At 40.5% G+C, this 25,583-nt stretch overlaps 1 protein-coding gene and 4 long non-coding RNA genes across 5 annotated transcripts; 3 read left to right on the top strand and 2 right to left on the bottom strand.

The window, feature by feature from the left end:
- Positions 1-1,625: 1,625 nt before the first annotated feature.
- On the bottom strand, positions 1,626-3,874 carry LOC135342949 (uncharacterized). The gene is made up of 3 exons (XM_064539845.1): positions 3,617-3,874; positions 2,643-2,838; positions 1,626-2,581 (listed from the first exon to the last, which is right to left on the bottom strand). Exons 1-3 carry the CDS (start codon positions 3,872-3,874, stop codon positions 1,839-1,841), a joined length of 1,197 nt encoding a protein of 398 aa, XP_064395915.1. The 3' UTR covers positions 1,626-1,838.
- A 20-nt stretch (positions 3,875-3,894) lies between these two features.
- LOC135350747 (uncharacterized) lies at positions 3,895-8,222 on the top strand. Its single transcript, XR_010399265.1, has 6 exons — positions 3,895-3,926; positions 3,987-4,092; positions 4,174-4,240; positions 7,651-7,888; positions 7,953-8,037; positions 8,084-8,222. It is a non-coding gene; the product is annotated as an uncharacterized LOC135350747 (long non-coding RNA).
- A 3,781-nt stretch (positions 8,223-12,003) lies between these two features.
- On the top strand, positions 12,004-13,278 carry LOC135350449 (uncharacterized). Its single transcript, XR_010399152.1, has 4 exons — positions 12,004-12,146; positions 12,260-12,363; positions 12,551-12,622; positions 13,003-13,278. It is a non-coding gene; the product is annotated as an uncharacterized LOC135350449 (long non-coding RNA).
- A 5,404-nt stretch (positions 13,279-18,682) lies between these two features.
- LOC135350952 (uncharacterized) lies at positions 18,683-19,448 on the top strand. Its single transcript, XR_010399339.1, has 3 exons — positions 18,683-18,780; positions 18,836-19,132; positions 19,181-19,448. It is a non-coding gene; the product is annotated as an uncharacterized LOC135350952 (long non-coding RNA).
- Positions 19,449-22,396: 2,948 nt separating this feature from the next.
- LOC135350551 (uncharacterized) lies at positions 22,397-24,090 on the bottom strand. Its single transcript, XR_010399183.1, has 5 exons — positions 23,502-24,090; positions 23,344-23,451; positions 23,033-23,111; positions 22,744-22,812; positions 22,397-22,684 (listed from the first exon to the last, which is right to left on the bottom strand). It is a non-coding gene; the product is annotated as an uncharacterized LOC135350551 (long non-coding RNA).
- Between the last annotated feature and the right edge of the window lie 1,493 nt (positions 24,091-25,583).

The raw sequence follows: 25,583 nt of genomic DNA, 5'->3' as shown, positions 1-25,583 counted from the left end.
AAACAATTAAAACAATTAATATAGCACGTACTGCAACTGTTCATTATCAACAACTTAAGAACAATGTAAACCGAGTTGTTGGCATAAGTCATGTAGCTACGTAGCTGTTTCATTTTTCCTGGTCTGAAAGGATTGCTTCAGCTGAAAATGCGCACCTCGATTAAAGGCCACGTGTATATTCATAATACATGTACATGTAAAAGTGTCTTTGTATTCACAATCGATTAATGACATCTGTTATTTCGGAAATTTCATACATTTGGATATAGAGTCTGGTCCCGCTCAATTCCGATTAGCGAGGGTCTACTGTATTAATTTAAAAACAACCTGTGCGCCTCCTGCACTCTCTATAATTATGCAGTAAACGATATTATATTGCCACCTCTAAAGCACTTCTCACGTTCGCAGTTTTCGCTGATCAAGCATGTACCGCAAACATTTTGTACCCACAAAGTTAATATTGCATGCATGCATGCTGCAGAATAGTTGCTATTCTGCGAAAATTAAATCCGCCAAAACCTTTCTAACGGTCATTCCGCGAAAGTTTATAACCTTAAAATAATACCAGCTATATACAGTATCCATCTATAAAAAGTTCCCGTTCCGTTTCTAAAAACGCACGTATAAACGGTAGCGTTAAACTGGACGCAGAACGCGACCAATTTATCATTATAAATTAAAACGGTGACGTCATCATGAAAAATTGAAATTACTTACACAATGATACTGTATGATTGGTAGTGCGTTCATTATGCGGTTTTTTTATGCGTTTAAACGGGAACGGTGCGTTTTACGCAAACGGAACAGGAACTTTTTATTGATGGGTACTGTATATGTGACAGGGCCTAGGAAAACACCCCTTAACGCGGTGTACCTCAAATTTATTTTTGTTGTTGAATCCAATAAAGCGTTCTCTTGGCTTCAAAATGATACCAAGATCGCCGTCCTAGCTTTTTTCTATCCGGAGATATCTTCGAGGGAACGCTTAAGATATTGCAACGCCCATTATGAGTAATCGACGTTCAAAGTTCAATTTTGCATCTCCGTATACTAATGTGCATCTTCGTAATCTAATGCCAACAAGCCACGCCCATCTGTTGCGCATCCTCGTGATTGCGCAGCTAAGCAAGCCAGAAGAACCAAGAACAGCTAGGTCAATGTAGCTAGTATTGTTTGGCACATAAAGAGGAACTAAGAAGAAAAGGACGACACACAATACTGTAAGGGTAAGCTAGTACGTTTTTGTCTTTGATCGGTACTTCGTAGGTCATGTAGAATTGTTATTATTGTTATGGTTGGTGCCTGCTTGTTTATGTTAAGTTTGTCATAGATAATACTGTTACTTGGGTTGTGTGAGGATGCTGGTTACTTTATGAAGCCAAGCGTATTAGATCGCCTGTCTGAAAGCTTAAAAGCTTAAAAGTCAGCCTTTATAATGTAGATTGATGTTAGCTTAATACAGATCGTGTAAGAAAGCATGGTGCATGTGTGGGCTACTTCATGAAGCCTCAGAGATCAGCCACTCTAAAGCTTTTAAGCATCTTGCATTATGTTTTTGGATAATAAGCCCGTTAACGATTGCGAAAGTTGTGTATCAATTTCATTTCCATTCTTTACAGGACAACAAGAATGGACACCAAACAACTAACCTCCCGGCCCCGTCCGTACAACCTGAACCACACCCAAACATAATAATTAGCAGGTAAGCCTGTACTTAAAATTAATATCTGGATATTCTTTTGGTTGTTGGTGGCTCTTAGAAGAACCATTTGGTTGAGATGAGATTAGATGAGGTGAGAGAGAAGTGGTTCTTAAAAGAACCGGTTGGAATCATAGATTCATGTACTGCTTGAGCAGGTCCTGCTGTTGTGTCCAGGCTGTTTGCAGCGGGCACAATGCCGTGGTCTCTTGGCAGGAGGGGGTGGTGACTGAGTGGGGGATGGTAATTCAGGAGTGCCCTGGCGACTGGTTGGTTTGGGTACACTCGGGAGAGGACAGGTAACGTCTCTGTCAGCTGCAGGGCAGAATTCCCGTATTTTTTCATACAGGTACCACTGCCGCTGTGCTGACAGGCCTACTGGGGTAATGACATCTGGGAGCTCACTGTGGTCATCAAATGTGGCTCCCTCTTTCAGCAGGTTGTGATGTGCTTCTGTTACCGTATCTGCACTCTCCCTCGTGTACACCACACCTGGACGGGAGGAAGAAAACGTTAAGTGACGTCCCTTCTTAATGCCAGGCATCTTCCTAAAGTGGGGTGCAAAGAAGGTAACCCAGTCATAAGTAGGGACAATCACACGTCCTTCCTCGTTCGAAATCAGTTGTGCCTCGTTGCATTTTCCTGACTTCTGGACAACATCTACAATTGACCGCAGACTGCCTATTTGTGTCCTACGGAACAGCCGCTTGAAGAGACCAAAGCACCAATCAGGTGCAAACTTTGTGTGACCCACTACAAGGAAGGACAGTGTGATGTTGGTGTGCCTTCCTGTGATGACCCTCCATAGCAGGTACCAGACCATGTAGTTATTTTTGTTCTGGCCTGAACAGTTGTCTGCATGGAGGTGTACATCAGTCTCACCTGTGAAATATCAGGTGTACGTAAAAGTATTATTTTAAAATTTAACAATGTATTGTCTTACCCAGCCCGTGGTCCTCGAAGAAGTAGTGGAGCTGACTGATCACAGTGTTAGAGCCCTTCCCACAGTCTCCAGCCTCATCACATAGGAAGTTGACTTGGCGTGGGAAGGCTTCACAGTGAACTCCAAAGATGGCGCACTTCCTGGGTGTGAGGAAGAACACTGGGCCGGGTTGTAGTGGATCACTTGGGTAATGCACCTGAAAGGAAAGTTAGATAATGTACATGTACTTGCTTGTTACTGTGAAGCGTGCCATTATAGGTTACCCATTAAATTTTTATGCCTCGGTGCGCATGCGCAAGCGAGGTATACGGTAGTGTGTTTGTGTGTCTGTGTGTGTGTGTGTGTGTGTGTAGACCGCTACAGCTGCTCAAGGATGAATCAAGTGCAAGTAAGAGTTTCTATAGGCTTCTAGTCATGTTTACTTGGATTTTAATTCGTGGATTTGCAAAATAATGCTTCGTTCTCGAGTTATGCCTAGTTTTGCTTACTTGGAATGCTATTGCAGCCTTTTCAGAAGAGTCCGTAGCAAAACTTGTTCACCGAGTGTTACTACTCTACTTAGTAGTTAGCTCTGCACTAGAACGCTAGCTATTGGTAGCTGCAAGAGTGAGCAGAGAGCTGCAAGGCTCTGCTGACTTGCAGCCATTAATTTTAGACTTGAACTTTTGGCATCGATCGTTTTTAACAACAATCATGGTCGATCATTACCCACTATTCGGTTGATTGCATGCAGCAAAATTCATCATAATCAATGTGTGTATAATAAAAGCTAGCTATTAGTAGTTTTATGTTATGTAGCTTTGGCACCTCCACCGAGGCATCAGCACCTGCGGTGCTTTCATTAGTTTGTTTAGCAGGAGGCTTTATGGTGTGGTGGTGGTGTTCAATAATTATTAAGTCAATTAATTTTGATGACTGTAGGGTACATGTACATGCGCTTTGCTAAGCAATAATTATTTTTTAACATTGTTTACCTGCTGGGCATATTCAAAGGAATAGTGGGCCTTGATAGGAACTGAGTTGGCCTGAATCCTAGGTGGAGGAGCGAAGGTGCCATTCACGGTGTAGTGAGTGATGATGGAATCTTTGCACTCTTTCAAGATGGTCGTATAATACGACCTCTCTGTTGTTACTGTCTGCAGGTGGTCCAGATAGTCCTGGAGAGCAGCCGCCTTCTCCAGCGGTGAGGCCTTCTGGACAGCTGTGCCATGCTGTTGACACAAGTCTGTCATCGGCTTCATAATTACCAGTGTTGGCAGCAACTCCCTCCACCTTCTACAAAAAGTGCGATAAGCCACTTCACGTGACTCCAATTCTGACATCGCATCTTTGTATACCTTCCAGATGCCTCGTTTCGAAACACTGGATGGTAGCAGTTTGATGTCTGTCCTGCTGTAGCCATGCAGGGACTCGGCCAGGGAGTAGCAGTCCATGCACCTCAGAATAGTTGGTAAGGAATGTCTGTATTAAGAAAAGTGAATTGTTGCTACAATAGCTTTTTTACTTACAACTATCCTCTCATTATCGTCAGGGGATAGAGTCCCTTTGGGAAGCCGATGTGTATTCCCATGCACCCTTGCTGTGAGTCCATTCACCCGGTAAGACGACATAATGTTCCTCATTACCGTATCTCCTGTGTATTCAAAAGTAAGAGGTATTTTCTGTGTATTACTGTCCTTAGCAACTGTATGTAAAGCAATTTTAAATTGCGTTGTATGTACTGTGTATTACTGTCCTTAGCAACTCTATGTAAAGTAATTTTCGTTGTATGGCGTTGTATGTACTGTGTATTACTGTCCTTAGCATGTAAAGTAATTTGTATGTACTGTGTATTACTGTCCTTAGCACATATCAAAACATTTTGTCAAATAAATGTAAAAAATATGTATAAGTTGTCATCAAACATTTAATCTACAAGTATACAAATGCAGTAAAAAGTGAGACAAAAACACACAATTTGTACTTCAAACACTAAAAAAGAAGGAATTTTACCTAGAAATAATTTTAGTTTGCTCTCTATTGTATAATCTAGCTATTACTCTTTCCAATGATACCTCACATGCAGTTTCTACATGAGCTGCATACAGTGTTTTTCAGGTTTGAAATATAACAGTGATGAAAGTTTTACCATTGAATTGCAGTGACTGAAAGGGACTGTCCCATACTTTACATCATAAATTTTTGTGGGAAGGGTATTTACCTTTAGTTCGGTGCTAGGCAGCACAAGTAATTCCTAAGGATTCATATGAATGTGGGTTGCCTAGTTTCCTGTTAGTGTTAAGCAGCGTTAATTTTGCATAAGTGCATGTAAGTAGAGCTAGCTAAAGTTTATTGTGCCAGCTAGACTACTGTATACCTACTGAGGATGACAGATCAGCCCAAGTAACAGCCAAGGTATACTACTGTAACATAGAGCTGATGTCAAGTTTCCAAGACAAGCAAGGCAAAGCAAAGACAGTGCCCAGGAACTGAAGAAAGCCCCTGAGAAACTCTCTCCTGGTGGGATTTACCGACACTGACGATCCATCAAGAGATAGTTAACATACATATATTGGATATGATGATGAGTAGAGTAATTATGAATGGAGAGAATAGCTGGTAGACTTGATGGACTGAATGAAAATCCGAACAGTGACACTGATAACTGATTACAGACTTAGTTTATTCTCTTTTTCATTGTATTTTGAGTTAGGAACCAAGATTAAAGTATAATCTGGTCTGCAGAAGAAAGGTACAGATGCCAACTTGAATCTATGCTACCTTGTTTGCTAATTACACTGCAGTACTTTTATTATTTATTATGAAGAGGAAATGACAAATATGACAAGTTATGACACGAAAACGTCACAAATATTGAGTGGGCGGTAACAATTTTAATTTGACATTTCACATTGCAATGTTTTGATATGCTGACTGTATGTAAAGTAATTTTAAATTGCGTTGTATGTACTGTGTATTACTGTCCTAAGCAACTCCATGTTTCTCATAATTAAAATTGCATTGTATGTACTGTGTATTACTGTCCTAAGCAACTCCATGTTTCTCATAATTAAAATTGCATTGTATGTACTGTGTATTACTGTCCTAAGCAACTCCATGTTTCTCATAATTAAAATTGCATTGTATGTACTACTGTCCTTAGCAACTGTATTAGTAAAACCAGTAGGTTTTACATAGGATTGGCAGTGGGTTTGCCCGTGTTTAGCAATATTTTACTTATTTTGACTCGTGTTCAAACTGTTCTATCTCTGCAGGGAAAGGCCACATAAAGAAACTGAATAGACAGATAGTTTATTTAGCCTTTTCTCTCTTTGTATCTCTCATTTCATAATCCATGAACGTTTTAAATGTATGAATATTGTCATTTTAAAAATTGCACTATTTCTACGTTTCACCGCTCGTTGTCTGACTGACTAAGTAAGTGAGTGAGTAAGTAAGTTTCTTGCCCAGCATTTACTCCAAGTACAGCCCTCTCCAGGACATTCTGCACAGGGTTTCCAAACGACTACAACCTGGATTACAAAGCGCTTCAGATTTGCGATTGCTTCCACGAGGCAGATGACCTCTCAGTCTCTATTTCTCTTACCTAGACAATTCCGCCATCTTTAATGACTCAGCAATTGCAAAATTAATCATAGATAGGCGTGGTTAAGAAACCGTGCGCCTAAAATCACTGGGTGATGAGTGCAGCCGGGCTTTTAGAGCCTGAGGTGTTGCTGTTCTTCACACTGTTCAGCTCCAGCTCCCTTTTTCTGACAAGCATGCTATATTCACTGGCTATATATCATGCTCTTAAAATGGCTGTCATTTAATACTGATTCACAAATTCAACATATCAAGCAATATTACTCATTACTATAATTATAATTAGTCCAGAGATATTCGAGAAGATATCTGATTAGTCCTGTCTTCTCTTCTTGAACTTCTGTACTGCCTCTTGACGTTCCACTTGTACTGAAAAAGAAAGGGAATCCTACTAGAAAAACATTTGCAATGTGAAAAATTGCTAGGATTGGCCAGGGGAACCACAAAAAAGCGTGGAAACAAGAAATCCGACGAGAGCATAACTCCAATCCGTTACAACGTCATGAACATGTACAATACATAGTATATAGACTGTGTTCCAGATCCATCTACCAGCTTCCATCCACCACATCATTCCATGCAGGTCACCAGTACGGTCCGTGCATGTTACTACGCATGGATGGACTGTGTGTACCTGTGCTCAACACTGCATGTATTAGAACATCAATTCATCACAAATCATCATGATTATATGCCCGCACATACCAAAATGGATGTATAATAAAAGGATTGGTCATCACCCACCAGTAAAAATTGCGTATTTATATTATATTGGCCGGGAAAACATGGAAAACTACCAGTACATGTGATTGACGTTGTAACGGATTGGAGTTATGCTCTCGTCGGATTTCTTGTTTCCACGCTTTTTTGTGGTTCCCCTGGCCAATCCTAGCAATTTTTCACATTGCAAATGTTTTTCTAGTCGGATGTAAAGTAATTTTCAATTGCGTTGTATGTGCTGTGTATTACTGTCCTTAGTAACTCTATGTAAAGTAATTTTAAATTGCGTTGTATGTACTGTGTATTACTGTCCTTAGCAACTGTATGTAAAGTAATTTTCAATTGCGTTGGTAACTCTATGTAAAGTAATTTTCAATTGCGTTGTATGTACTGTGTATTACTGTCCTTAGCAACTGTATGTAAAGTAATTTTCAATTGCGTTGGTAACTCTATGTAAAGTAATTTTAAATTGCGTTGTATGTACTGTGTATTACTGTCCTTAGCAAAAGTAATTTTAAATTGCGTTGTATGTACTGTGTATTACTGTCCTAAGCAACTCAATGTTTCTCATAATTAAAATTGCGTTGTATGTACTGTGTGTTACTGTCCTTAGGAACTCTATGTTTTTCAAGATTAAAAATTATGTTGTATGTATACTGTGTATTACTCATGTTTCTCAATTATCCTCACCAACTTCGTGTAGAAAGAGGAAGACCTAGGAACAGACTTGTACGCCACTATGGAGGTACACCATAGTGCTCCTCTCCCGCACAACTTCCTTGTGCTTGTGGTTGACTCCACACGTTTCACTGGTGTTCATGAAGGCATGCACCTGTCCCAGCAGTACCATATCCAGCTCCTCCTTCTCAAGCTCGGAACAGTCTCGTCGAGAATCTGTCACTTGCATCTCGCTGAATTTTGACACACAAGCTCTACCGCAGGTACACCCATCTATCATGAACTTTGCGATTTCTTCAGTTTCCTTCATGCCTGCTGACTCCACAGTACATGGCACTCGACGATGCTGAGGTGCGTGTGGAGGAGTTGTAGGGCCATCTGAGTCCAAACTACTGCCATCTACATTGAATAAGTTATAATGATGTTTTTGTTAACATAATAGCAAAACTTACTCTCAGGAGGTGATGGTGGCGTGGGACTGTCGGGGGGTGATGGTGACATGGGACTGTATGAGCCAAAGGAGCCAAAAGAAACATCTGAAGAGAAGATAATAGTTTAGATAGGTCTATGTAAATGTATTAGTATAGGTAGCTGTTTATATAATTTTTGTGTGCTATTATATTTTTGTTAACTGTTAAGTAACCTCTAGAGAAGTGAATGCTCTCCTCCAAATCCTCCACTGTTGAGGCCTCATCTTCACTAAAACCCTCTAATTCCTCGGCCTCGAAGGTGACACTGGGTGCTGTGAATTAGTCAAGGGTTACTTCTTGGAGGTTTGCTTGGTCCTCTTCACTAAATAAGTGCAGGTCATTCAGTGCAGTTGCTGCACGCTGTGCTCTGGACATCTCTTAGCTCTTGAAGAATAAAGATGCGAGTGCACCTGCAAGGTTTTGCCTGCGCATGGGGAAATCCCTTCAAGGATTCATTAATAATTGGTATTGAAAAAGCTCGTGAGGTAGCTCTCTTTAAACTGCTCGCTACCTACTATTACAGCTTCGTTGAGGGCCAGAACTTCACAGGCAGGTACAGGAAGGCCTCCGCTTCAAGCTGGTGCAAAAAAATTTGTTGATTGCAGAACTTCACTTTCAACCTTTGTGGCCTAAAGCTTAATTTAATTAGTGCCGCGTTAAGGGGGGTTTTCCTAGGCCCTGTCACATATACAGTAAACTAATGTCTAACATGTAACGACACAATATATGTGTACATGCAGTCGTCCTACGCTTTAAGTGGTTGGCCTAAATCATGCAGCTACGTAGATATTATTCAAAGACTCACATTGGATTGTGTTGTTCTGTTCTCCCTCTGAAGATCATTCTTCCAAGCAGCGGACAGAGTGAGGTGAGACAGTCCACACCAGCAGACTGCATCAAGGACTGCTCTGTGGGTGTGTGTGCATGTGTGTGTGTGTGTTGGGGGGAGATGGAGTACATAATCAATATTGAAATTGCAACAAATTACACGAGTAAACTTGTAGGATATTGTAAATAATGGCTTCTACAGTCCTAATAACTCACCAGTCCATAAAATATTATGGGGAGTTTAGGAACAGCTCGAGGTGCATGTCTCTTGAACACTCCAGCAACTTGGCAAATACTGGTAACTGTGGACAGAGAGAGAGAGAGAGAGTGCAATATTGAACACATGCATTCAAGATAGCGCAGTCATAGCAAATACAAGAAATTAAATGTTGTGTGGAATCCACTTTGAAAGTTTCTTTACAGTGTCAGCTTTTAAGTACCCTGCTTCAGCGAAGCACTACTGTCTAAGAAATGTCAACCCATACACTATCACTAAGATATGAAAGCGAGTTACTTTTTGTTTGAGCAGTGTCTCCAGGAGGAGGATGTGCAGGTCTCCAAGCAGGAGAAGGGAACTGGACAGGAGGGGGGAGGTACGATATATATACTCTGCCTCAATTTATACACAACACAGCACATTCACAAGCTGTACTCAACACTTACAGTGTATCACTATAGTGACCACCACCATGCACATCTATAAAAGTACCCTTAATTATCACACACATCTTTGTACATGATCAGTACACCTAATCTACACAACTTTACTATAACTTTATCCTATACCCCACTACACCCTTAGACTCGCAAGCCACTCCCTTTTCTCTGATTGGACGGGGGCGGGAGAAAAGGGACTTGGGACACATTTTGTGTCTCTACCAGAATTTGGGTAGAGATTATTCATTGATTTTTCCACGTGATCCAAAAATTGCGTGAGGTTAAGTAGAATTGCGTAGCCTGCAAAAGTGATCGCGGGCTTCTTAGCTACAGTTTAAGAATGGATGCTAGTGCTAGAAAAGAGAAGATGATGGAGTAATAACATCATCAGGCATTCAGCTAGGATATAGTCATCTAAGACACCAGCAGAGATTAGCTTGTTTTAGTTTTACGTGATGAGAACTGGCAGCCGAAAGTCATTGGTTGCCTAAAGCTTTTAATAACCTGTACAATACAAGACAGATAATGGCAGACGGCAGCAGTTGAATTGAGAGTAGTCAGACTTGTACAAGCTGTCTTAAATCGCTGCCACTCCTCGGTTCAAAGAAGGACTGCCAAGATTTCTACGTTCATCAGCTGTTCCATGCTAATCCACAAGTTGTGGCACAACAGACACTGGTACAAGGATCTATAAAATCAAAAGGCTGGCTAGATAGATCTGTATACTTGTCTTCTGTGTGTCTTTAGCTTTTGACGCATCAGAATAAATTGGATAATTTGCACGTGACATTAATATTTAATAGCATTCCTGATTTACACAAGCTGTAGCCCAGAGTCACCAGTCCCTTTTCTCCCGCCCCCGTCCAATCAGAGAAAAGGGAGTGGCTTGCGAGTCTACTACACCCTCATCTCCACACATATCACACACCCTCACCCTTCTCCTGCGGCTGTCCCGGCTTGATATAGTGTGAGTCCATACATCCTTCCCTCCTCATTTTGGGGGCCAAGGAACCACACGAGTGCATCTGCATGCTGGTCTGTGCATGTGGGCTGGGTCGTCATAGATATGATGCACCACCCTAAATACAGCCGGTCTATCATTGTCGGACTAGAAGCTGAGGAAGGGGGAGGAAGAACACCTTCTTAAAACACATCAAAGCGTATTACAAATCAAACACAATCTTTCAGGCAGCTGTTTTGGTAGTAACACAGTTGAAAGAGCTGTGCTCAATGTACAACAATATTGATTGATTGCCAAGCAGCAGCTAACAAGGTTAGAGAAAGAGATAGAGAAACTTTGAGCTGTCACTGCTGTACAAGTGAAGTACAAGATGGAGATAAGACAAGGAATTTTGTGGTCACCCACAACTTGGTGATCTGTTACCGTATAGTGGGTAAGTTTCATGGGGTAAAAAATTCGTTCAACTCGAGAAACGATGGTTTTCGTGAGTAAAAATATCGTTTAGTCTTGTTGCCTGCATTGCATTCCTACGTTCCGGTAAGCCACGCCTACGTTAAAATTTCGTGGAGGTCAGCTTGCCCACAAAAATAACAAATATTTGCCCCACGAAAATTACCCGCTATACGGTAGGTACTGTGTTTTGCAAGTTGCTTGTGCACAGTATAAGTCTATAGTACTATATTATGTAGTAAAGTGAATGTGTCTATTCAGCAAAAAAATTTAAATTTACTAGCTAAGCTGTTAGTGTATATGCACATGCAGTACTCTGTTGACACTGAGTCAGGGCCGTAGCCACCAGTCCGGTTAGTCAGGTTTCAACCTGACCACTTTTTCGAGGTGAATAGGCAATGGTCGTCACTACAGTAAACACATAATGGACAAATTAGTTATATAGAACTGAGCATGCGCAGTAATTAAAACTGTAGTGTGATCAAGACTTTAGTCTATAAGTGTTCAGTTGTACTGCTATGGCTGTCAATGTTGATAGAGAATCCATTCCAAGTCTTCCAGACCAAGCTCACCATCCATCTGATAAATTTGTGTTCCCCAAGCGGTCATTTGGAAAGTCCAAACCGGTTCTGTGCTCTTGCCAAATAAATTGGTTTAAAACTTGGCCGTTTCTCCATTACGATGAGAATGAAGATGTTGTATTCTGTAACATTTGTGTCAGGGCTTTAAACGAGCATGCTGACTATAAAAAGGCGTGCCCAGGACAGCTCCGACCGGATGCAACGGGAAAATGGCGAAAATGAAAAAATGAATTTACTTGAGTCTTGCAAAAAGACGCCCTTGACAGTATAATGCACATTCTTCACATTCTTACGGTCTTCTTTTGATACGCCTTCTTCCGCGCTCTCACGAGATAGTAGACATGACATAAACTTAAAACAAAAAATGGCTGTCAAAAGTTTATTTTTAAGAAGTGTTCTCAACCTCAGAAGAAGCCTACTGGGGTCCACAGGAGCTTTGGTTCGAGACTGAAGATACCAAGCAGGTCTTTGTTGATAGAATTGACAGTGCTAAGCGTTTAATTTTCTTGCTGCCAGAGGTTCATTGGCCTTGGAAAACATGAAGATTTGCAAACTGATGTTGTTGTTGAAGAAGGTAAATAGTCTAGTCTATAGTATAAAAGTAAGTAGTATATAGTATACAGTAATGTGACTTTATCAACCTACGAGTGCTTTTTAACATTAACATTTCATTTTACATGGATAAAGTAACGAAGTGAAGTGTTGAAAGTCTGTAGGGCCAGGGAACACCTAGTGGGTTCGGGTATCGTCCAAGCACCTCCTGAAGAACGGAAATTGATTGTACTACTATTGTAAGTTTTAAATATCGCACGGTGTTGTGGCTGTGGTGAAGTGTGGGGGACTAGTGACAAAATGGACGGGTGTTTTTTCTGTTCAATTACTAGTGGGTCATCATGCTCATAGCCACTATGACATTTGTATAATAACCTTCATACATATATAGAGTCATTATTATTAATAACGTTCATCTTTTCTCAGGTCGCTTTGAAAGACTACCATCGCTTGTTGACAGGACAGTGTTCTTGGTATCAACCTCTGTATATAGAAAATGTAAGTCTTATTACTGTATCAAGCAATAATTATATCGTTACCTCTCTGGCCTCTTTTCTGGAGGAAGACTCACTGCTAGGGGTTGGTAGTTCTATTATTCATTCCCACATTATTCCACATCCCATGTACTCGCAACTTTCATCAGGCCTACAGATGTTTATACTACTGATCGACTGACCTGTATTTCCAAAACCTGCCTATTATTCTCACTAATGTTCCCATGATACCAGCATAAATCTTCCCCAAAATTATGCCAGCACTACCAACCCCTACCCGGGAGAGCTCTCACTTGTTTGCACCCCACTCTACAACTCTAAATGATAGCAAACATTTGTTTGATATACTGACATTAATTAATGCTGATATAAATTCTTTTTCAGAATCAATTTCGCCAAATTTCTACAATGCACAATGGCGTAGTCTCAAGTCTCAATGCCGTCTATTTATATGCAAGAAAGCAAGGAAAACTCTTTGGAAGAGTTCACTGGAGTAATGCTCACTGTAGCTAACCTGGAGCTGTATAGACATAGCCTTTTACTGTACCTACAGACCTACCTAAGCATTATTTATTTGTCAGCCATAATCATAAATTTTTATTTTTGTCTTTAGATTCTGGTAAAGAAGAAAACCCACCAGGAATGTATTCCCCTCCCTTCTGTGTATTTTTTTAGTGTTCACGGTGTGTATGAATGGGTTCTGAGCGCTTTTGCGCAAGAGAAAAAAGCAGCTTGTTACTAAGGCTTGAATTAAATTTTCGGGGTCAAAGGTCGCGTCCTGGGCTCTTTTTATACTCAAAACTCGCTCCGGGATCAGGAAGTTGCTAATCCGGTAATTAAAGCCAACATGCTCGTTTAAAACTAAACAGAATCAAGTCCAGCAACAGTTTTTCAAGTGCATTCGTAAGTGTAATTAATTATGTATACATTATAAATTATCAAAATTTGTGCAATAATTGAAAAAACACACAACTGCACTGTCAATCCTGTGTACAACCTACTGGTTGTACTAATAATTATAGCCATCAAATTGCATGTTTGGTATAATTATAGTGCAGATCATTGCAGTTGTGCATAGTATATATCATTATACTAGTAGCCCAGAATCCAGCAATCTGATTGGTCAGTACAGGGTTTATATTTCCCATATTAACCTGTAAATTCTCATATAAACCTGTAATTTTCATGTTCACAACAACCATTCATTATTAATTTTTGTGTTTTTCAAACATGTTTTTTGTATATTGTATTATAAAAAACAATGAGAAGTAACTGTTTTGTTTTGGTAATGATAAAAAATTATAATGTTCAGTCGCTGTTAATACGTTGGTTGTTGGATGTAGGCATATAGAGAGATTGATGGTATAACGTTGCAGGCACTAAAGTTAAAGTTTGGAGGCATAAATTGACAGCAGTTGGTTTGTGAGTTTTGTTGCACTGCCATCTGTGAGTGATCAGTGTGTGCCAGTATGTTAATTGGCTTTACGTTGAGGATGTCTGAAACTGACTTCTTTTGACACTCAGAAGTTCTCTTGTAGCTGCGAACTCCTTCCAAGCTTCGGTGTCCAGTTGTTTCCATTATCATTTGTTCGTCCACTCCAGCGTTGTAGAGTCTAGTAGCAGCAGTTGCACGGAGTATGTATTAGAGGTTCAGCCTTCTTTTGTGACCCTAGTCCAGCTCTCTGCAAGCGCTTCATTTCGGAGTCTAGGCACACTCGAAAGTCAGCAAAACAAGCATCCTTGAACAGGTCAATCCCGGGATTTCCATTCTAATTATTCACCTTATGCAGATATCACTATCCAAACTGTACACTGCACCTGCCGTGATAAGAGGCCTGCAGACACTTTGCTTCATTCGCTTTGAGTTAGGTAGAGAAGATTGTGCAGGTTCTGTTGGCTTGTCCAGCTCCTCCTCCTTTCTTTGTTCTGTAGAAAGAGTAGCCAGCTCCGCCTCCACATTTAGAGGGCGGGGTCTATGGGCTCGGTCATTATTATGCCGAGTACTTCTTCAGAAAAGAGCTTGTCTAGGCCTAGGTCTTTGTCCGCGTCCATTCTTTCGGTTAGTTTTTGAAATGAACCTAGCAACTAAACTCGTTAGATACTGTTTAGTCGGTATCTATGGGAATTATAAGCCCGCAGGCACTCGTAGTACCCTCGCTTCGCTCGGGATACTACAGCAGGCCTTTGGGCTTATAATTCCCATAGATACCTCCTAAACAGTATCTAACTATTATTTATATCCTAGTAATTATTTTCCACTTTCATCATTGACTGTATATACGTATCATTTTTATACTGATTTTAATCAGGTCACAAGGGGTTTCTCCAACTGGAAAGACGCTACTGTCAGCTTCAAGAAACACAGTCAGTCCAAAGCTCACAACGAATCTGTACAAGTTGTTGTAACACTGCCTAAGACTACGAAGGATATTGGGGAGCTACTGAGCACAGAACATCGAGCCGAGAAGGAGATGGCAAGGGATATGCTGCGTATGATTTTATCAAGTGTTCGCTTTCTTGCTATAGACAAGGATTAGCCCTGCGTGGCAATTGTAGTGATGCATCAGCTAACTTGATCCAGTTGTTACGTTTGAGGGCTGAATGTAAGCCCAAATTACTCTAGTGGCTAGATAAGAGCGCCTGTAAACATACTGCTCCTGAAAATCAGAATGAAATGCTTAAATTAATGTCCCACCGTGTGCTGAGAAGCATCCTTGAAGACATCCACTCTTCTCCGTTCCTTGCTGTAATGGTTGATGAGGCCACTGACAAGTCTAACAAAGAGCAGCTGACATTAGTTGTGAGGTGGGTAAATGAAGATTTCACGGTGTCGGAAGAATTTCTTGGATTATACTGCCTGCATGTCTGCAATTGACGCACATGCAGAGTATTGTTGATGTAATGAAGGATGCCTTTTTGCGGTTCCAGATTCCTGTAGCAAAGCTCCGTGGTCAATGTTATGATGGATGTAGCACTATGGCTGGTGCTAAAGGTGGTGTAGCTGCGAAAATAGCAGGAATTGAACCCCGAGCTGTATTCACACACTGTTTTGGGCATGCACTCAATCTTGGTGTCAGTGACACCATCAAGCAATCACCTGCTATGAAGGACTGCCTAGACACTTGTTTTGAGTTGGTGAAGTTGATCAAGTTCTCCCCAAAGAGAGAGGCAATGCTGCGTACCCTAAAGGAGGAGATTGGCAGTGACGCTCCTAGTGTACGAACCCTTTGCCCAACAAGGTGGACTGTACGAGCTGGGTCTCTTGCTAGTATAATCGCCAACTATGACAACATTAGGCTGCTTTGGGAAGCTGCATGCGACTTCTGATACCGAGATGAAGGCAAGGATTCAAGGTGTAGATAGTCAGATGCAGACTTTCAGGTTTCTGTTCTGTATTAATTTGTCAGAAATGATTCTGAGGCACACGGACAGGCTTAGCCAAACCTTGCAGGAACCCAAGCTCTCTAGTGTTGAAGGCCATGGAGTAGCCACTCTCACTACAAAGACCCTAGAAAGCTTATGTACAGACGACCACTTCGACTTATTCTGGGAAAAGATTAAACTCTCAAGAGACAGCTTGGATGTGGACGAACCACAGCTGGCGAGGAGACGTAAGGTGCCCAGGCGATTTGAGCAAGGTAGTGCTCCTGCTGAGTATGCATTGACTCCAAAAGATGAGTATCGGCGGGTATATTTCGAGGCTCTTGACCTTGCTGTGACAAGTATCCGAAGTAGATTTGATCAAAAAGGTTTCAAAATTTTCTCTAACTTGGAACAGCTTCTATTGAAGGCTTGTGGCAGGCAAAGTTTAAAAGATGAGCTGGATGCAGTGTGCATATTTTTTTACAATGACTTCAATAGAGAAGAGTTGGAATCAGAGTTCTTAACATTCAGTGAACTCTATCAATCAGTTGCTCAAGATGACGTACCATCAGTCGCTAGTATCAAAGCTGCACTTCTTACCTTAGTAGTAATAAGCATTGTTGGCATGCTGACTAAGATCTACAACTTTTTGGTTGACCACAGATAACCTTATAAGGAACGCTCACCGCAAAACGCTTTTTGGGGATATTGCAAAAATTCTGCAAAACCCTGTACGATAGTCACAGTACAACACAAAATATTCTATGGAATCCACTTTGAAAGTTTCTTACAGTGTAATCTTTTGAGGACATTACTCTGTTTCAGTGAAGCACTATATATATAGCTGGTGTCTAAGAAATGTCAACCCATATAATTATACTATGAGCTACTTTCATATCTTACTCCAGGAGGTTGATGTGTTGAGGGTTGCGTCTGTGTCGTAGTGTCTCAGCACAGAGGGGGAGGAGGGAGGACACTCGGTCACCACACCCACTAACACCACTCAGCTCTTTAAGCAGGAGAAGAAACCTGGAGGGGGCTACAAGATTAAAAGTCACGCTACTCTCCGCATACATCTGATACACATGCAGTATGCCTACGTTTGATACTCTCTCTCTCTTGATTATACTCTGCCTCAATTTACATCACACAACACATTCACAAGCTGTACTCAACACTTGGACACTTGTGTATCACAAGTGACCACCACATTTATACCACATGCACATCTACAAAAGTACGCACATCTTTGTACATGATCAGTACACCTAATCTACACAACATCATCATACCTTTATCCGATACCCCACTACACCCTCCAATCACATAGCATATCCACACAAATAACACCCCTCAATCTCTCCCACGGCTCTCCTGGCTTGCGATAATGTAAGTCCATACATCTTCCTCATTTTGGGGTCACTGAACCACATAAATACATCTGCTCGTCTGTCACGGTGGATCGGGTCGTCATGGATACAATGTACCACCCTGCAAATACAGCTGGTCCAGCATCAATACTAGATGAGCTAAGAGAGAGGATGAACAATATAAGACGCTATAATTATAGGCTTGACCAATTATGCTAACATAGTAAGGAGGACATACACTCATAATAATTATAATCTGATCGTAATTCTAGAATAATACGCCTAGGATGCATATAGATATAATTAAAGATGTGGTTAGGGGGAGGGATTTCAATATCTATTCTAGAATTACAATGTCACGGTATGAAATCAGACCAAGGCACGTAGGCCGGAAAAATTATTACTCCTGCCACCGTCAGCTGCATCAAAAATATTTTTGCCAATTCTTTTTCTGATAGACAAATTTTTTAGCAAAGGCCCGTAAAAAGAAATTTTCGCAGGTGTAAATTTTTGCGTGTTCTAATATTTGCGTTTCAATGCAAGTAAACCACACCCACCATAACTTTGTATGTGAAATACCTGTGCGTGGGAGTTTATCCCAGTATTAATTTTTGCGTTAACTGTTCTGCCTTCGAAAAAGTGAAATTTTGCATCTTACGACATTTACCGCTATATACGGTACTGCATGACAAGGGCGTATAAAAAGAGAGAGGGCATACAACAGTTGCGAGCAAAAACTATGTAGTTAAAAATGTGTGTATACAGTACATAATGATATATAGTATATCCAGTCTGTGGCTTTAGTTTTTGCTTGCACGTAAGGTTGATAGATTGCATGCCCTCTCTCTCTCTTTTTGTGCGCCCGCCATTGATACTGTCTAGGCACTGATAAATTATGCTCGGAATAATTTTAGCATAATAGGTATCTAGGCATCAATGTTCAATTTTGGTAAAGATCATTATGCTAAGTTTTGCATAACCAGGTTATCACGGCAAAAAATGGTGGAGGTGAATAATTAATATGGATCAGTTCAAGTCAGCAAGATATAACATAAATGTCTTGTGTCAGTTGTGTGCTGTGTTTATGTCACGTCTATACGTCTTAATTTTGTCTTATTATGCGGTCACATTTTTTAGGAATAATCAAATTTTTATGAGAATAATAGGCATATTTTTTCAAGAATTAAAAATAGAATAATGGGCGAAAAAAAGCAGAATTTATCAGGGCCTTTATAATACTATCTATGAGATAAGAAAACAGGAAGCGTAATTAAAAGAAGCTACAAATATAAAGGAAGTAAACAAGGAGGTTGTCTAGTCAGCAATCACATTGAACTTCTAACTGTCAAGAAATAATTTGAGATGACAATAGATATATTAAAGCTCCTTAGAATTCTCCTGATTTGCTTTCTGGCTGGCTTCAGCACTGGTAAGACTGACTATTCGATTTCCTTATATAAACATTATACTGCATGTTTCTAAAGCACAATATTCAGTGAGTGTGGAGAGACCATGTCTAATGGAAACAGTCACTTTCACCTGCACTGTTGCTGGAAATCTCTTGAGATGGGAACTGTCAGATAGTAGTACTATCGAGATCCTCTCTACCTCTGATCTCAATGTACCCATTGGTGTATCAGGTTACACTGTGACACTGATTGCAGTTGATAACACTACTTTAACATCTACTCTGTCAAGAACAGCAGAGAGTGTGATCACTGTGTCCTGTGTGGGGTTTATGCCTGTAGGTACTATAGGGTCTTCAACAATCCGATTGGTCGGTGAGTTGCAGTTATATAAAGTATCTCGTTGAGTCATATTAACTACAGATCCACCAGGACCACCGTCCACCATCAGACATTCCATTTCAAGCAGCTCAGCCGATGAAGTTAGTATATCTGTACAGTGGAACCCTCCTACTGAGACTGGTGGTAGAGATGACTTCACCTACACAGTGACCATCTCACCTCCGGCCCAGCTCTCTGCTACTATCCTCACATCCACCTCTGTCACAGTGACTGCTCAATACAATGTGGACTACACTGTCAGTGTTGTGGCTACCAACTGTGCTGGGAACAGTACGACAGCTAGGTACAACTTTAGGATTGGTGAGTATTATTATTTTTTACACACAATGTCAACTGATCCTCTTGTGCAGGTGGCTGTCCTGTGTTGACCAACCCCATGAATGGATCCTTTGTACTCTCCAGCAGATTACCAGGATCCACAGTAACCATCCAGTGTGACGCTGGGTATGTATCTGCTGTTACTAGGGTGACATGTGAGGGTACACTAATGTGGAGTCCAGACCCTGACACTATTGAGTGTACATCACTAACCACACCTACTCCCACAACTCGTGAGTTAAACTCTTGGTTGTAAATGCATGAATACAACCTATGTTAATTATTCATTATACACAGCCCCTTATTGTTCAAGTATTGTAAAAGTATTCAAGTATTGTTCAAGTATTGTAAAACCATGGTGGTTGTTGTTCATGAATTTTAATTTTTGTATGTATGTATGTATGTATGTCCCTCCAATAATTTGCACAGCTCCACTATCCCCACCACTTGAACCACCTACAGCTGCTCCTTGTAATTGTAATTGTAATTGTGCCAGCCTATCTGATGGGAGTCGATTTGATGCAGCTGTCTCCACCAGTGTGGTTGTCACGGCAATTCTATTCACGATAATAGGATTATTTGTGGGACTCTTGATAATGTATTTGTTCATGCATAAGAAGAATGTGTACTCCCCGTCACCTAAAGAGCGAGCTAACGTAAGACCCACTGTACTAGCTGGTCCTGTTTATGAGGAGGTGTCACCCAAAGAGGAGATTGAACTTAACACTAACCAAGCGTACGGACCTGTAGGACTGTGAAACTTCTGGTAATTTTCATCAACAGTTAATTAATGTAGATGTACATATAGCACTACATCCATTCATTATCAACAACTTAAGAGCAATTAATGTAAACAATAACGTTGTTCATTAAAAAGCCACTATAGTCTACATGTTTTGTATCAAAAGTAGTAAATTCAAAGAAGTTATAATAATTATTATTATTATGCAGCCAATATGTAAATAATAGAAGCATGTGGCATAAAGTCAGGCAGCTGTATAAAGATTATAACTAAATAAAAGACATTGTTTAGTGTCTACAATGGGGTTTTAGAAGCCTCGGAATCCTAAAGGCACTGCCTGAGTGCAGTAAGGGTGGTACAACAAGTGCCTGGGGTGTTTCCCATGGACACCAACAAAAGTGTGTCAAACTCACTTAGATACTAGTATGCGTGCGCAATCTCTCTTACACGGCTTCTACAGAAACCGTGATAAAAGCAAGCATAAAGTAAAAGCTGTGAACGCTATGTCAAACCTTCAAAGAAACTCCAACGTGCAACTATTAAAACAGCCACTCCCACTCTCTGTATGTAGTACACGATTACCACCTCTGAGGTACTTCTCACATGTAGATCATATAAAAGTTAGACACTGTTTTGGAGGTGTCTATATGCATGGGATATAGAAAGAAGCCCAAAGTCACTGTTTTAGTATCCCGAGCTTGACAAGTGGCTGAGGGCTTTTAAATCACATAAACACTGACAAAACGATGTCTCTAGATACTAGTGCGCATGTGCAAACCTTGACTACAATACAGCAAGTTTACTTTGCTTGACAACAGCTAGGATACTTAAGTTGCAGGTATATACTAATTAAGTCCCACAGTATACCTCCTCTGAGGCACTTCTCCATGTATTTCCCATGTACAGTTAGGTACGTCTTATCTAACGTCTAATATGCATACACATACAAAGCAATCCTGAATGACATTTGACAGTTGTCCTATAAGCTTTGAGTTGTTGGCCTAAGTCATAAGCCTAAGTCATGTAGCTACGTATATATACAGATATTATTCAAAGACTCACATTGGATTGTGTTGTTCTATTCTCTCTCCGAGGATCATCCTCCCCAGCAGCTGACAGAGTGAGATGAAACAGTACACTCAAGGGGAGAGTGCACCAGGCATTGTCACTGTTCTGTGGGGGGAGTATGCAGATATCTTGAATAGCTTAAGTGTAGGACAGAGAAGCATTGAAAACACTCAAAGAATTAAGTTGGATATACACGTAGTCACAGTACAATTTACGAAAATGTTAATTATGTGGAATCTACTTAGAAAGTTTCTTAAAGTACGTGTCAGCTTTTGAGAAAATTTAGGTGATCTAGCTGGCTAACCCAACCTATTGATAGTACAACATACATTAGAAAGTTGAATGTTATTGTTTCGACTTGTTTCATGTGTAGTAAGTGTACCGAATTGCTGACTTGACCATAGCATCGCTTTTTCATCTGGAGAAATAGGCTCAGCTTGCTTCAAAGATGTACATACCTGTACTAGTACCTAAGCCAGATCCATATAATTGTTTCATCAAAGGTGCTTCGAATATCATAGCTTTCCAAAAGAGCAAACCAGATACTCATTGCCATATAGTTTGCGCACAAAGTTTCCCATCCAGTAAGCCAGATCAGCTGGAGGCATATCCAGTAGTGGAATCGGGACTGTTGGTCAGCAGGAGAAATATAAGTCGAGAACATGCCCAGTCAGTCCAGATAGCTTTAGATCGTATCTCCTTCTCCTTTGCATCAGTTACTGGATCTACAAACCTACTAAAACTTGCTATTACGTCTAGCTAGCTAGCTAGCCACCAGCAACTGATTTAAAATGTAGCTATATCTAGCTGCCACGAGGCTAGAGCTCACGTGACAGCACTAAATCCTTTAGAACACACCTAGCCAAGTCACGTGTTTTAATGCCACGCAGAATAAAACACTTAATCTTGGCTAGGTGTGTTCTAAATAATACTTAGAGAGCATTGGGTCACTACCACAGGACGTCTGACATGTGTGTACGAATAATTACAAGTGCTAGTGTATTTTTTGGCCCGGACATTATCTCACAATGACATCAATGCACTGAACTTATAGTGATTCGTACACGCAAGTCGGACCTCCTTTGGGGTCATACTGCACTGTAAAAACAAGTGGGTTGTTTTAACACTGACACGCGTGTCATTTGATTGTCCCTCCAAATGACATGCTACACGTATGTCAAATTGAAGGTGTGTTGATTTGACCCACTTCTAGCGGGTCATTTTGGCACGTGTTATTAATCATTCCAATTAACGCCATTTCAATAATAAACAATAATAACGAGTCTATAGTAACTGAAAATGAAACAGAAGTGTTTGCAAAACTTGCATGCATGCATCCATTCCATTATAAGTGTTTACTATACAGTCCTTTAGTCCTTTGAACTTGTACTTCACACCTAAAATAATGGTGAAAAAAATATTATAAGTTGTGAACGCATTGTATGAAATTACATACCTATTTCGGACCAGTATTAAGATTCAGACAGCTAGCGCTCACTTGGAGGGTGGTTAGGAAGGCCTATACCTGCAGAAGAATAATTATGCTGATGAGCTACAATAATAGTACACTCAAATTTGTGTAAATGCCTTGACAACGGCTAGAAAAAAGAAACAGACCGCAAAAATTAAGTTTGAGGATAGTTAAGAGGGCCTACATGTAGAATAATAGCATACAAATCCAATGTGTGTATGTGTTGTGGCAAAAAATGTGGTAAAACTTGTATGTATGGTTTTAGGAAACGTACCTCAAATTTGTGCCCTGACAGGGACCAGTATTAAGATTCAGACAGCTAGCTCACTTGGAGGGTGGTTAGGATGGCCTACCTGCAGAATAATAACTCTGAATAATTATGCTGATGACAATAATAAGTACACTCAAATTTGTATAAATGCCTTGACAACAGCTAGAAAAAAGAATCAGACCTCACAAATAAATGTTAGAGCAGTTTGAGGATAGTGTTAAGAGGGCCTACATGTAGAATAATAGCATACAAATCCAATGTGTGTATGTGTTGTGGTGGTAAAACTTGTATGTATTAATTGATAGGAAACGTACCTTTGAGCCCTCTGTTTCGTACACTATCACAATCGAAGGAGTCTGCCATTGTTGAGAAAGGAGAATTACTGACTCATCAGCCAAAAAAACAAGTAGAGTCTATCAATTCTGCAATAATTACATATTAATAGTCTTTTTAATAGAGAATATAAACCTACCACTGAAAAACTGGGTAGTTTCAGAGTTGAGGGTGGTTCCAGCAGTTCAATTCTTTGAAGTGAACAGTTGTCTCGACTGTACTGTACTATACTTGGTTGAACTAACTAGCTAGCTACCATTTAAACAGTCTTAATGCCTTTATTTACTATGTCACATTTGTTGCCTGGGCCAGGGGGACATATGAAGTATGATTTTTACAAGTGATTGTGTTATCACTTGTAACAATCATGTTTATATGTAATGTACATAAGAAACGACACATGTGTAATGGGTCGTTTTCAGTGGGTCAAAATGACATACTTTTAACTGTGATAAACCTTTCTAGAGGGTAAATAACACACTTTAAGAGTTTGGCACATGTGTAACACGCTACACGCGTGCTATAATGGCACATCTCTTTTTACAGTGTGAATGATACAACGAGTATCCTTTTATCACCCATCTCATCAGTTTGAGCAGTGTCTCCAGGAGATTGATGTGTTGAGGGTAGTGTCTGTGTTGTAGTGTCTCAGCACAGAGGGGGAGGAGGGAGGACACTCGGTCACCACACCCACTCACACCACTCAGCTCTCCAAACAGGACAATGAAACTGGAGGGGGGGTACAAGATTAGATTTGGTTAAAACTGCTATTCCGCACAATTAATGCCTTTATTTACTACACAACACCTTCATAAGCTCACTTGAGGATTCTCTTGTATACACATTTTATCTACCACAACATCTACAAAAGCACGTACTCAGGTTGGTTAAGGCCGTTTCACAAATGCAGGCCATGAATGAGGGTGCATTGCTGTCTATTCATTGTCATTGTGTAATGGTTTCATTGTGTACCTTTTTATTCGGGATTCATATTAGATACGTAAATGGATCAGGATGATAACACCGTTGCCATGGTTACTGCATTGTTGTGTACATTAAGGTTACGGTAAAGAGTTGTATACCCACGCAATAGCTTATGCTATGAATATTGTTGATTGTGGTTGATTGTGATTGACAGTTGTGTAAACATGGGTTTTGCACTCAGCACAGTACAGTCATGTGCACAGTAGTGTCCAGAGTTCATTTAATACAGTGTATAACAAGTATTATACCACACTTACGTCACCACAAATTGATCTCATTGGTCAACAGCTGTAGGATATATAGAATATTAGCATACAGCCCCAGGCATGCACAGTTTTTCAAGTTGTTTTTTAGTTTTTTCATTTGTTCAAGAAAGTAAGCAAAGAGAAAAGAGCCATGCTTGACGGTACTAAGACTCAAAGCGACGGCAGAAACACGGAAGGTGCTCTCCAACAAGATGGCTAAGCTTCCATGGGTCCATTGGCGCGGTTTAGATACATTTTATTCAAGAAGAGCTTGCAACTCCAGTAAGGGACGTCGAATGGTCAACGCTTGGACCAAGGAAGCTCTTGAGCATCTGTAGGAGTCAACATGTTGCTCAACTAGCTCTTTGACGGCTGCAAAATCGGGCATAGTCTTGTTCTTTTTTGCAGTCTGCATCGTGATTGAATTGTTGCTAGGGGGAGGTCCTTTTATAGTGCTGCGGTCACGTGGTATAAGTCAGATATGCCACACCTACTCGGAGGATATGCACCCTATATATCCTCCGCTACCGTGGTTACATACCCCTCGGCTCCGCCTCGGAGTAACCACGGTAGCGGAGATATATGGGTGCATATCCTCCTCTTAGGTTATACTTACAGTACAGTGCAGCAAAAGGATGAGTGACAGACTTAGAGCTGATTGTCATATGATTCTGCTACTAAAATTATTATAGGTGAGTTTATAAATAATAGAAGTAACTGTTTGTGATACAAACTCAGAGATGATAAAGTATAAAACTTACACAAAGAACTAGCTACTCCTGCTGTGGGTGCTGTACAGATTCCCTGATCCCTCCATTCCTATGCCTTGGACATGCCAATTCTGGTAAAAGAGCAGAAAAGTAAAACTTCCTCAATTTTGTAAGCTGTAGTCCCCACCACTTAGGGTCTCTGTAGATTCGTTCTACATGTATGTCCTTCGTTGTTCTAACTACAAAGTCACACCAGCTTGTATTTGTACAGTATAGCTGACA

This window comes from Halichondria panicea, chromosome 1 (genome assembly GCF_963675165.1).
Source record: "Halichondria panicea chromosome 1, odHalPani1.1, whole genome shotgun sequence".
Taxonomy (NCBI): Eukaryota; Metazoa; Porifera; class Demospongiae; order Suberitida; family Halichondriidae; genus Halichondria; species Halichondria panicea.
The sequence above is the reverse complement of the archived record's forward strand: the minus strand, read 5'-3'. Positions and strand labels throughout refer to the sequence as shown.